At 40.8% G+C, this 13,561-nt stretch overlaps 1 protein-coding gene across 1 annotated transcript; it reads left to right on the top strand.

Moving 5' to 3' along the window:
- Window positions 1–3,585: 3,585 nt before the first annotated feature.
- arsh (arylsulfatase H) lies at window positions 3,586–12,418 on the top strand. Its single transcript, XM_073474387.1, has 11 exons — window positions 3,586–3,649; window positions 5,035–5,190; window positions 5,295–5,416; window positions 5,537–5,659; window positions 5,724–5,926; window positions 7,308–7,528; window positions 7,970–8,106; window positions 9,088–9,225; window positions 10,147–10,306; window positions 10,801–10,922; window positions 11,091–12,418. Exons 1-11 carry the CDS (start codon window positions 3,645–3,647, stop codon window positions 11,486–11,488), a joined length of 1,785 nt encoding a protein of 594 aa, XP_073330488.1. The 5' UTR covers window positions 3,586–3,644; the 3' UTR covers window positions 11,489–12,418.
- Window positions 12,419–13,561: the final 1,143 nt, after the last annotated feature.

Here is a 13,561-nt window from a genome sequence, read left to right as displayed (position 1 = left end):
GAGTGCCCAAAACTGAAACTTAATAATGGACCACAGGACAAAAGCAAGCATCTACTGTAATAAGAGTGGTGTAGTAATGAGTCCTAAAACCCAGAAATCCCCTCCCCTCGTCTCAGATGGGTTTCTTGAAAAGGTTTTTGGTTTAATGCCTGAAATAAGGCCTGTGGTTAACACAGGCTTAATAAATTCACATTTTGTTCGACAAAATCATCAGGAAGCGGTGAAGTAATGAAGATTTGTCAGATTTCCCACGTTTATACGACTTCTAGCCTGGAAGACAGCAGCAGGACATTTGAGCTTCACACTGAGGAAAATGGCTGCTGTGTGAATATGGTCTGTGTTTTGTTCAGATGTGAAATATTATTATGTGGAAGCCCTGAGCCCTAAGTGTCCTCTCAATTGTTTTCTCTCTGTGTTTATGACTTAAAAACAGGTCAAACTTGCCTCTCAGTTCTTCTGTTGCACTACGATCACAAGTTCCCTTAATTGACTGAATTCCTGCACAAACGTCCGCTGTGCTGCGAGTATAAAAAATAGTTAATAATAACAAGAGATCCTACAATTTTTCTGGAGTATGCTTGCCTGGTAATAAAGGCACAAGGCTGGGAATCAGTGGTTTTACACAGTAATAAGCAGTTCCTTATGTTTAATGATATCATATTTCCAACTCATGCCCTGTTTCTGCGTTTGATGATCGCACTGCGGTTAAAACTTAAATGCTACAAGACAAGCCCTGGCCTCGATAACACTGGGAGCTGCCTGCTCACCTGCTGTGCAGAGCAACTACGTCCCATTTTTAATTATATCTCTATGTCGTGACTCAGCTGGCGGAGCGTTCCAAAATGATGTAAACAGTCTGTTGTGATTCCTGTTGCTGAGAGCAACAGCACCCAAAGGTCCCGGATAACTACAGGCCAGTGGCCCTGACATTGCCATGACGTTGTCCTTTGAGGAATTGTTAAAAAAGGGCAAAACCCAAAAGATCAGTTCAGTTCAGCTTTTTAATATGTAGGTTAGCACATGGTCAACATACCAAATTACATGTGTTGCATGTTGTTGCAATAACAGCACATTTAAATTCATTAAGATTAAATAGATAGATAGATAGATAGATAGATAGATAGATAGATAGATAGATAGATAGATAGATAGATAGATAGATAGATAGATAGATAGATAGATAGATAGATAGATACGTCAGGGGAGCGCTCATCATGCACAGGTTCACCTCAGGGGATTGTCACCTGTCGCCACTCCTTCACATTCTGTATATAGATGGCTGTCAGAGCCAGTGTGAGAACCGATACAACCTGAAGATTGGGAATGACTCACTAATCATGACTCACCTCCGTGATGATGATGAGTCACGGCCCTGTGGCTAATGATTTTTTTTAATCAGGTGAGAAAACTCATTCCTTAGGCTCAGTGTATTGAAGACGAGGACATTTGCATAGACTTCACATGCCATCCTCCTCCCAGTCAGAGCACCATCAATGAGGTCAAGAGGCGCAGTCGGTCGCATTCCCAAAGCGTCAGTATTTAATGAGTTGGGAATGAGACTCTAAAATCTTTCTTACTAAGTGTATGTTTAAGTAATTTATAAAATGAATACATTTGTTTTGTTTCCACATGTCTGAAAAACATTTGCATTCATTCACTCAAACAAGTACAAAAGCAAATGAATACAAAAAACAATTAAGTATTAATTTAGTAATCAATTAATTCAAGTATTTTAAAATTATAATAGTATAATAATAATAACAATTATGATAATAATCTGCTAAGTATCCAAATGGATGATGCTAACGTTGCATACTAATGTTTCGGCCTCATGGTGTCCTGAAGAGGTGTGTGTGTGTGTGCTACCTTCATCCATTTGGATACTTGTATGACTTTGGTTTAAACACACTGGGAGGGCAGCTCCTCTCAAATATTAACCATTTATTTGTTGCTCTGTTTGTTTTTGGATTTCAGTCCTCCGTTTGTTTTGCAGTTCCTGCATACAATAAAAACCCACTGGGTTAAAGATTGACTCAGTGTTGGGTCAATATAGCACCAACACAATATAGGGCTGACTTGACACATCAAAACAGCCCTTCTGTTGGGTGATTTTTAACCACAGATAAAAATAACCCAGTATTGCATTACTAAACTGACCCAGGTTGAAATAATATTGAGTACATGCAGCAAAATTGCAGGTGTTTCAGCAGAGCAGCCTGTTTGGTGGTGAAAAGGGCAAATTCCATCTAGTCTGACTGCACCCAGCCTCTGCTTCAGGAGGGTCAATCAGCACCTGCTTCAGATTCCTCTCAGTCAAGACAAACTGACACAAACACTCATTCATTCTCACAGCTATCACCCTCCTCAGTGCAGGGGAAAGGAGGTAGCTTGTCCATCCTGAGTATTTTGATTGTAATGCTATGCTGGTAATGCTTTGTGTATGGGGGTGACGGGACAGTCAGTATTGTTTTGTTCACTATTGCAGTGCTGCTGAGTCATGTGTTACTCTTGCTAATGTGATTTTGTTGCTAATTGCCCTTTGGGGACACATAAAGTTGAATTTGAATTGACGTACAGTATGTAAAGTCCTGATCTCCAATGACTACACCCATCAGAGAAATGTAGGGAAGTTAACATGTTGATGAAGGTTCCGGGTCATCCAGGTCATGGTAATTCTAAGTGCTGTATCGTAGGCAACTGGACTTGTGTCAGTTTCTTGAAGACGTCTCACCTCTCATCCAAGAGGTGTCTTCAGTTCTAACTAACTGGAGGGGAGTTGCAGGACAATATCTGTGTGGGAGTGTCCTTTCAGAGTCGTTAAGGACACGTGTGAGCTGAGTTTCAGAGTCGTTAGGGCCACTTGTGGGTCACTGACCCAACCAGCCTTCATGTGGGGTTTTAAGTGCTAGGTGAGCCCAGGTGTTAATTGTTGTTCACCTGTCTGGGGAGAGAACTCAGTACTGCATTGTAGGTGAGTGATAAGTAATGTCATAGGCCACCAACTCTGTTCAAAGACGGTCATTCCAGTTTGACATAGATTAACTCTTTTACTCCTCTTTCAAACCATCTGTCTTCTCTGGCTTACATGTTCACATTGTTGTCCTCAAAGGAATGAGTTTTCTCTTTCAGATGTAAGTGGACAGCAGAGTCTTGACAAGTGGCCCTGACGACTCTGAAAGGACACTCCCACACAGAGTTTAAAAGCCTGCAGCTCCCCTCCAGTTAGTTAGAACTGAAGACGCCTCTTGGATGAGAGGTGAAAGGTCTTCAAGAAACTAAAACACGTCCAGTTGCCTACGATACAGCACTTAGAATGAATGATGAGGTAATTATTGCGGACATTTCAAAGACATTTCAAGTAGGCTATGTTACCTTGTAATTACCACCTACTAACAATGACATGTGCACACCTGTAAAAGGAAGCGTTAATTATTAATCTCTTCGGTAATGAGAGGATTCACACTTTTGGAGCCCCCGTTTTAAAACAGAACTTTTCACGTGCGCATTCACTCCACGCATTAGGGCGAGCGTGGTTGTGCGCCGGCAGTCCAGTCATTACTGTAGCGTGAGGGGGGCTGATCTCGTGGCAGATGGAGAAAACGTGTGACATTCTCTAGTTTTATGAATCAGTGCATTGTGCAGGTATGAGGTGAGTCCCTTTGCCTTCTTAAGACAACAGCACATGCAGTGTTTATCGACTAAAGTGCCGTAAAAAAAAACATCTGAATTAACAAAACGAACCAGGAAGTAAAACTAGCCTGAACTGTATAATGTCGTAGATCCAATTTTGAAGACATTACAGACTGTTTACATTTAGATACAGTCCAGAGCAAATACTAGAAAGAATGTAAGACATAACTTCATTGCTGAGAGTCAGCTGTGATGGGATTGAAAATGTACCAACAGGTGAAGTAGTCAGTGTGCATTAACATGGTCCCAAACAGTGTTTTACTATTATATATGATGTTTTTGGATTCATATTACTGCTGCATGCTGTAAGTATGTTGTGTTTGACTGCTATAGACGTTCAAAGTTGAGCTAATTTAACTACTTTATACACTGTTTACATGAAAATCTGTAAGATTATTATGTGTTATTAAGTGTCACTGCCCTGTGAGAGCCACAACAGTTAATGTTGTTGACATGTTCCTTGAGAAACAGCTCGTTTTCAGCTCTGTGACGATGCATTTTATAGCTAATCCAAGAGGGTTTTTACATTTACTTCACTGAAGAAGAAGTTTCTCAACCCATGAAGGAACGCTTTAGCTTAGCTGGACAAAAGGGATACGGAAAGTTGTAATCTGAAAGGTAACAAGTAACTAAAGCCGTCAGACAAATGTAGTGGAGTAAAAAGTACAATATTTTCCACTAAAATGTAGCTGAGTTGAAGTAAAACTTTGCATAAAATGGAAATAGTAAAGTAAAAGTGCTTAAATTTTGCACTTAAGTACAGTCCTTGAGTAAATGTACTTAGTTACATTCCAGCATTTGGGTTTAATCAACTCTCAAAATCGTTGCTGATTAATATTCTGATGAGTCGACTAATCGTTTATTTTTCTTTACAGTATTGCTGAATGATAATAGAATAATATAAAAGATATACAGGACTTTTCACCAGATAACTTGTATAGTAATATTTTGAAATATTCATATATTCTTCAAGAATGATTGGGGTGATTTTGCATTTTATCAAACAACCAAAGTTGGCCATGCTTTGTCTGTTAAATTGTTAAATGTTGTGAAAACTGCCTTGTTTCCAAGAACCCAGTCGGACTAAACTGTGTAATATTAGACGGACTTCTCTTTTAGATTAGTCATCATGTGAAATGAAAACCATGAGAGTTTTCCTTCTGTATTATGCAACAAAGAAAGTTGCAGCAGGACCTGTTTGAGGTAATTTGCCTTACTTTAAATTGGGCAACCCGCAACATTACTTTTGCACAAACGCTCATTGAGATGTCGATGCTGAAACAATATATATAGTGCAGCCCTACTTTTCAAATTAAACTGCCACGTTTAATCTTTCACCCGAAGGTCCTCCCTGTTGGCACATCTTCTTCTCTCCCTGCTCCTGGTAGCAGGAAGTGATGTCACAGGGGAGGAGGTGGGCAGGAGGCCCAACTTTGTCCTGATGATGGTGGACGACCTGGGCATCGGTGATGTAGGTTGCTACGGTAATGACACCATCAGGTCAGTCCTAAAAAATGAGTTTTATCATGTCACATCTATGATGTAAATTTATTTCATATTCTCTGTCTCTGTTTCATGTATTCACACCTGTTCTGTCCCGGTAGGACTCCTAACATAGACAGACTCGCTTCTGAAGGGGTAAAGTTGACTCAGCACCTTGCAGCCGCTCCTCTCTGCACTCCGAGTCGGGCTGCTTTCATGACGGGGCGCTATCCCCGCCGCTCAGGTAACAGATACTCTTAAACGTATTCACCCAGTGCAAGTAGGAGCATCCTGTTCATATTTGTGCAGCAATGATGGGTTCCATAATGTTTGTTTCATTGTTTTTTTGCACGTGTGTGACAAGGAATGGGCAGTTTCGGCCGTGTGCAGGTGCTGCTGTTCCTCGGAGGTTCAGGGGGGCTGCCTCCCAGTGAGACCACCTTTGCAAAGAGGCTGCAGCAGCAAGGATACACCACCGGCCTAGTGGGTAGGGAAATGTACAAGGAAAGACATTCCTGTGTCTCCTCTGGTTTTTGACTGTCTCTCTGCAGGTAAGTGGCACTTGGGTGTAAACTGTGAACACAGAGGAGACCACTGCCACCACCCGAACCAGCATGGCTTCAGCTACTTCTACGGCCTGCCGTTCACCCTGTTCAATGACTGTGCGCCCGGAGAGGGGAGTGATGTCCTGGCAGACTTTCAGCACGCACTCCGAAATCTCTCAATGATGCTTGGAGTTGGACTTCTCACACTGGTGAGGGTGATTTTGTTGTCAGTGTTGCTTTTACTTTCCTCTCCTTAGAAATGATCACACAAAGGTACATCTGAAAAAGGGGCATATAATAAGAGAAAAATGGCTGAGCTAGGAATCAATATCAAAAGCAAAACAAAAGTGTGAGATACACTTGGGTTGCCAGCTGAAATTGGAAGGCAAAGAGTTGCTGTGCCGTTCACCCCAAGGCAAAATAATGAATGCGTAATCACTAAGACACGAGCCACAGGGCTGAAAAAAAGATTGGGAGCAGAGCCTGGCAGCTGCAGTTGTGAAATTCATAGTCATGTCAGCCAGAAACCTGTTTTAGGGGAAAGCAAAGTCATATCGATACTGAAGTACAGCAACAGCAAAAAAAAATCTTAAAACAAGCACTTGTTCTGAAGAGAAAAGATACAGAACTGAGCAGCAGGAAGTTACACATCTATAAAACTATTTTCATGTCCAAGTTTAGATAATTACGTACAGCATGTTTGTACAAAGGACACAATGTACTACCTGGTGGAAATAATTAACTAAGTAATGGTTTGTGATCCCATCTACTGGTAAAATCATGGAACTGCATTACAATCCAACTGTTAAATCCCAGACCAACTGATTTCACCATTTCCACCACATTTATTAAAGAATATAACATACTGAAAGTAATCATGTCAAATTTTACAAATACAGTTACTACTAAAGGCTCCTTCTTTGATTCCCGTGGAAAAAGTCCCCATACTCCCTTAAGAAAACATGTAATTTTGAGACTTGTTGCGTTCAGGGAATCTTTATAAACGTTGTGAAACGCAGCCTGTAACAAATGTTTAACTATTTGGGCCTGCTTGTTAATTCGGCAAACATTATACATAAAAATATCTGTTTGTTCCAGTGATGTAGGTGTATATATCGCATATAGACTGGGGAAGGGGTATCTGATCACAAGAGGTCACTTGATACACATATAGAGACACATTTAATGCCCGGTGTGAATTCAGGGGCTTAAAGCTGTCCACTTGTGATCGGATCACTCGGGACGGATGGTAATAGCAGGTCTGAATTCTCTCCCAGACACTAATAAGAAGTGTCATGGTACAATAACATTACATCTCCAATGCAATACCAGTGCAACAGCCCTGCAGTAAATCCTGTACTTGTGGAGATGTGAATGTTAAATACTGGTCTCGTATCAGAGAGATGTTCTGCTCCCAGGCACTTTGTGTCATACTGTATCTACTTTATAGCATAACTACAACTAGCATTTTGTTATAAAGCCCTGTGTTGTAAAATGATAAATAAAAGTGTACCTTGCACCTTGTACAGAAGTGCTCTCAGTCATTGAAAAAAATAATTAATTTCCAAACTGGGTGTGTTCACTTTTCAGGTGTGTGTCCGTGTGTGTGGCCTCTTTGAACTCAGCCTGTGGCTCCTGGTAGCACTTTTTTTCCTCGCTATCCTGGCAACCGCTGTGTGGTATGTGCCCTTTAAACTCCTGCCGACCTGGAACTGCATCATCATGAGGAACCAAGACGTGATCGAACAGCCAATGACAGTGGAGACGGTGCCCCAGAGGTTGCTGGGAGAAGCGCAAAATTTTATAAAGAGGTAGGAAAGCAGGACCAGAGTCACGTGTTGTGTTGTGTTTAAAAAGCTCAGGCATCACCGCCATAAAAGCCCTCTGGGTGGCTTCATCCATGTGAACAGAGCAGCTTTATTTTACCACATCTGTGGTTTGATCAGTGATTGACTAGACTTGTCTGATACCACACAGACTGTGTGTGAAATAATACTTTAATTGAGCGGTACTCCTCTTTCATCACAAGCGTGCAGCTGGCTGATCGTTGCTCAGCATTTATGATTTGTTTTATGTTTACGTTTTAAAGAATCCAGCTGGAGTTTGTCTTTAAGTTTTTGCATTGCGTTTTCCTTTATCATACCTTGTGTAAAACCAACATTAGTAGGAAATATTTGAAATGACGCTAATGATTGATGACAGAGTCTCTCATATTACTTCTTCCTGTTATTGTCCTCTCCTCTCCTCCTCAGAAATGTCGATCATCCGTTCCTCCTCTTATTCTCTTTGGCCCATATGCACACGCCACTCTTCAAAACCCCCATCTTTGCTGGCAAAAGTCGCCACGGTCGCTACGGTGACAACCTAGAAGAAGTGGATTGGATGATCGGTGAGTGAGGGCTGTGAAGTCAATATGCTCATATTGGCACACACTGTTAAATGTTATATACTGGCCTGTAGTTTAAAGTTAACTGGTCTGATGGCTGGCAACATCTCACAGGTGCAAACATCCCATCATCGCTGTGGCCACCACGTATACTTAAACTGTTCTGTGCATGTGGCATTTTGAATTTATTGTATATACACTGGGGTCCAAAAGTCTGAGACCACATTGAAAATCTCTAAAGTTGTCATGTGAACCTGGAAATAATCAGAAAGTTTGAGGATTCAGGAAGTAAATGAGAGAGTCAGATGTCAAATTGTTTTTCTAAGCAAAGAGGGACTTTCTTCACGTCAAATCATGGCTCGACTCTGGTTTCTAAGGTGGCAGTGCATGGGACTCTAACACACTTCACACAAATTGTATCAGTTGTATCCAAAGCACAATCAGGCAGACCCAACATGACCACATAATCAGGAGATCAATACATCAAGCTTTGTTCCCTGACAGATAAAAAAAAAAAAGCAACTTTATCACAGATACAGAATTTGCTTAATAAACAAGTCAAGACTTCAATCAGCAAAAGTCCTGTGAAGAGAAGGCTGTCTTGTAGTTTCTGTCTCAGAGGATGAGTAGAACTTTCTAAATGACTTTTGAGGAGGGAAAACAACTCAGAACGCTTGGGGTCGGTTAAAGAATACCAGAATTTCACAGTGGATGATGGAAAAAATCCTGTTTACTGATGAATCCAAGTTAGAGATTTATGACAGTAACAGAAGGGAGAGAGAATGATAGCACAGTGTCAAACTCTTGCTGGGATAACATGAGTAATCAGGTTCTGCATGAACTTGTGGAGTCCATGCCAGATCGAGAGCATGCTGTTATTACAGCAAAAGGGGGAAATACCAAGTACAAAGATATTCTGAAATTCATGTACATTTTTTAAAGATTCACCTCTTCAACTCTAACGCCATATTTATATGTTTCTAGGTAAAATAACAGAGACGGTGGACTCCCTCGGCCTCGCCAACAACACTCTGATGTACTTTACCTCAGACCACGGTGGACACCTCGAGGATGCTGATTCACTAATCGGCCAGAAAGGAGGCTGGAACAGCATCTATAAAGGTAGATGTCATCTCACACTGTTTTTTTAATCTCATTTTAATGTCACCTCTGGTTTTTAAAGCCTCAAAACACTTATAAACTGTAGGTAAAGCGTTATTAACAGCATTGGAAGGTGATTTTTATTGATTGATTCATCTTGACCGAGCACCCTGCTTCAGTTTAGATCTGTGTTTCTCAAACTTTTTCACTGAGTACCACCTCAGAAAGTATTTGGCCCTCCAAGTACCACCATCATGACCTGTGTTAAAATACAGTAGTGTAGACCTTACTCGTAGCTTTCTGTTTTGCGCCATTAGCTGCTAACGTTAGCACGTGCTGTGGACTCTCCAGCTTAAGTGTCCACGAACTCTCATTGTTTGTTCACTGTCGTCAACAGTGCTCCTCAGTCCTCTTCTTTTTAACCCTTCATTTTACCTCTGCTTACTATCTTTCCATCACAGTTTGAGTTTAGCTCGTAGCTAATCATGGATGACCTGTGCGTGCACAATGTGCATGACCGTGACTATGTCCCAGGTTAAAACAAAAATATTACAGGAAAGGATTGAAGGTTTCAATTTATTTTGAATTGAATTTCAGTTTTAGTACTTTTCTTAATTCAGCAATATTTTTATAGTATTATATCTAATTGAATTAACTTATTTAATTGGAAAAAATACTTCCTCTGCATACCACTAGGGGGAGCTTGTGTACCACCACCACAGTTTGAGAATTGTGGGTTTAGGTAATCTCAGGGTGCTGAAAGTTAAAGCATGTAACTACTACAGTTACAGATCATTGCAATAATTCCGAAAATGAGTCTTTAGTTTGTTTAAATGACCATTATACACAGTGCTGATGTAATTTTTACTGCAAAAACAGAGTTATTTCCAATTTATTTATTTTCCATTTATGTGTGATTTCTCCTTGTTTCTCACCCTATAGGTGGGAAGGCTATGGGTGGCTGGGAGGGGGGGATCAGGGTGCCAGGGATTTTCCGCTGGCCCAGCAGACTGGCAGCTGGAAGAGTAGTGGACGAACCCACCAGTCTCATGGACCTGTACCCAACACTGAAATATCTGGCCGAGGACACACAACCAGACAGGTAAAGACTGTCTGATAGGGATGCTTTGTCTCCCCTGAGTTTTATTCCTGGAGAGGTTGAAAAGCTTCTGTTATTTATTGAATTCAACTTCACAACAAACTATTGTTTACTTACAAAATGAAGGGTGGAAAGACTGTACAATTACTTATTCTAAACTTGAGAATAATAATTAAAGTGTTCTGGTGCCAGATGATTACAGTGCGGACCCAATAGTACTTCATTATCTGTAAACAACCACAGCTTTTGTGTTGGAGGAGGCTGCTGTGTGGACACTGATTTAGCTAATTTAGCTCATATTGATCCTGGCATAACAAGCTTGTGTTCCAAAGACAATCAGTTTTCTTAATACGGTGGTTAAGATATAATAATTGCAGTGTGAGATAGTTTATCATAAGACGAACGGTCTGAAGTCTAGAATATCTTTCTGCATGTAGTATTGTGGTTAAACTCTCTCCCTCTTTCCTCTCTTTGTCTAAATTGTATGCCTCTCCCAGACAATTAGATGGCTATAACCTGATACCACTGTTGGAGCAGAAGACAGAGCGATCAGAGCATGAATTCATGTTCCACTACTGTGGAATCTACCTGAACGCAGTACGCTGGCACCCACCTGGAAGTAAGTTCACACCTGTAGACACAGAGATGCATTTTTAGCATCTAGGAGAAAAATATTTTTGACCTTTATGAGGTCTGATGTTTTATCTTACGGAAAAAGCCACATGTGTAGGTGTGAAACTTACATATATATTTATATTCACGTGTTCGCTGGTGTGTTTCCATCCAGGTGACTCCATCTTCAAGGTGCACTTTTTCACTCCCAACTTTTCTCCCCCGGGAGCCGGCGGATGCTACGACACTAAAGTCTGTATGTGTCATGGAGAGCATGTGACGCACCACAACCCACCGCTGCTGTATGACCTTTTCCACGACCCCTCAGAGTCCCGCACACTGACCCCTGACACTGAACCGCGATACGCTGAAATCCTTGAGCGGACTGCCAAAGCTGTGGAGAGACATGGAAACACCCTCACAGATGTAAAGACGTCCGGTGACACCAACGCAGACGCACCTGGCGTTCAAAGCCAGCTGACATGGGACAAGATTCTGTGGAGACCCTGGCTGCAGCCCTGCTGTGGGACTTTTCCATTCTGTGGCTGCAAAGAGGACACAACACTAATTTAAGGGAAAAATCCATCAGATAATCACATGAAGGTGAAAAATACAGCTTGGGCTTGGTGAAGCTCTTCTGGTATCTGCTGCAGTGTTTTCACATTTACATAAATAACATGATACTGTACTTTTTGTGGTTGAGCAATCATGATTTTGAAGTGTTCAAAGCATTTAAAAAATGTGATATGAAAAGGTTTGGACTGTAGACTGAATGTAAAAACTGTCCTGCTGTGCTTTTTTGGATTTCCAACAAGTCATTCCTAAAACTATTGAAGTGCCCTCTCTGTTCAGGATGGGCCAATTGCTTGGCCTCCAAGCAACAATATCATTGACCTGCAGAGCTGTACAGCCGACACAGTTCGAGACGCAGCAGTTCCAAACCCGCCATTTTAGAAGTACGCCTTTTAAAAACTGGATCAGCAGCACAGTAATATTACAGTAGGCTACCAGTTTCAGACAGTTCATTGAGGGGTTCCCAAAACATGCGTACGTGTAAAACTGTGGGTCTTGAACTGCAGTATCTAGAACTACGGCTCTGTAGGGTGTTGTTGTTATCACTGGCAGCTTTCTTGAGAAACGACCTCACACTCGACATTCAGAAAAACACACACAAGTGTGAAGTCGAGAAAATCAAAAGACAGACAGGCAGAGATTACCTTGTTTACCTCTGTTAGATGAAGTGACCCGAAACTAATTAAACATATAGAAAAAGTGAATAAAGATTGAACAGTGCATTGACTGCACAAAAGCTGTGTTACGTGCATTATTACACTGCACATGTAAAGCCAAAAAAGATGCATTGTTACTAAGATGAAGGGAATTCTGTTGTTTACATGTGTATTATTCATTAAGTAAAGGATATGTTTTCAGATGGTGCTCTTTTTCTCAAGTAACGTAAGAACAGTGCTTTAAAGGCAGTAAAAGAGTTTTCCAAAAACTGCATTTCTGTCTCATCAGTGTAATTTTATCTGAATTATTTCCACTAAATTATGTGAGGCCCTTTGTGTTTCAGTCACTCTGCTTCCTTCCACACTGACAGTCTCAGGTATCAGACCTTTAGGGCTTCTGATTTTGAGAAACTTAAATTCATAATTTCAAATTTCTGCTACTTTATAATTCTTTTCTACTACATTTATTTGATAACTTTAGTCACTAGTTACTTTGCAGATTCAGATTATTCAGTGTTGATGGGCTGAAACTTGTGACGTGTAACCAGTCAGATAGTGTTGTGGGCGGGATATTGAGTGAGAGCACAGAGTGGTGACTACAGACTGAGAGAGGATGCTGCATCAGAACCAAAGTAACACACTTTTTATTTTTATCAACAATAAGAAACAAAAAACACAGATACAAATAATCAGAAAAATGTTGAATATTGCCTGATAATCAGACTGAACAATAATCAGTCCATCTTGGCGGCACCACAGTACTTCATTATAATGCTGATTTGTCACACATTTTACCTTTTTAAAAAAGTGGATTCAGATGAAGCATATTCAGTCAAACATTTCAGTAAAAGAAGGACTGAAAATAGAAATGAATTCCTCAGGATGGAGTTCAGACTGTGTGCCATTAGAGGGCAGAGTCAGACTGTGGTTGGAGGATAGTTAACTGTGCTGTGTGTCACTGTGGGCTTGTGTGCTGAGGCATGAATTATGCTTAAAAATCAGGATTTTCCATATTTTCAGTGGCAAACACGTACATGAGCACAATGTTAAGCATGTAATATTTTGATATTGCTGTAACATAGTAGAAAATTACGTCAGTATTGATCTGCTGGAGGTTATAGAAATCCTTTCCCTTGTGCATTTTTGTTTGTTTTTAACTCCTCAACTCTTTTTGTTGCTCCATTTTCCTCATGTCTGCCATCTCTCCTCTTATTTTCTTGATTAAAACTCCCAACTATCACTTCTTTCTTTCCTTCCTAATCATCCACGTTACTTTGGTGACAATATTTTTTTTTTTATATATCATACAGGGAATTGTCACTGCCCTTCAGGAATGTCAGAGCGGAAGGTCATCAGCATCACAGCATTGCTCAAGGACACTGAGGCAGGGTGGATGTCGTCCAGCAGGATGTCCCAG

The sequence above is a fragment of the Pagrus major genome, chromosome 9 (genome assembly GCF_040436345.1).
Source record: "Pagrus major chromosome 9, Pma_NU_1.0".
Taxonomy (NCBI): Eukaryota; Metazoa; Chordata; class Actinopteri; order Spariformes; family Sparidae; genus Pagrus; species Pagrus major.
Note: the sequence above shows the minus strand (reverse complement) of the source record. Positions and strands in the feature narration are given on the sequence as shown.

What these genes read in the sequence shown, in the direction of transcription:
- arsh (XM_073474387.1), top strand. An exon ending in GCGCTATCCCCGCCGCTCAG is followed by an intron (nt 5,417 to 5,536) that starts GTAACAGATACT and finishes GTGTGTGACAAG; the next exon opens with GAATGGGCAGTTTCGGCCGT. An exon ending in CTGGAACAGCATCTATAAAG is followed by an intron (nt 9,226 to 10,146) that starts GTAGATGTCATC and finishes CTCACCCTATAG; the next exon opens with GTGGGAAGGCTATGGGTGGC.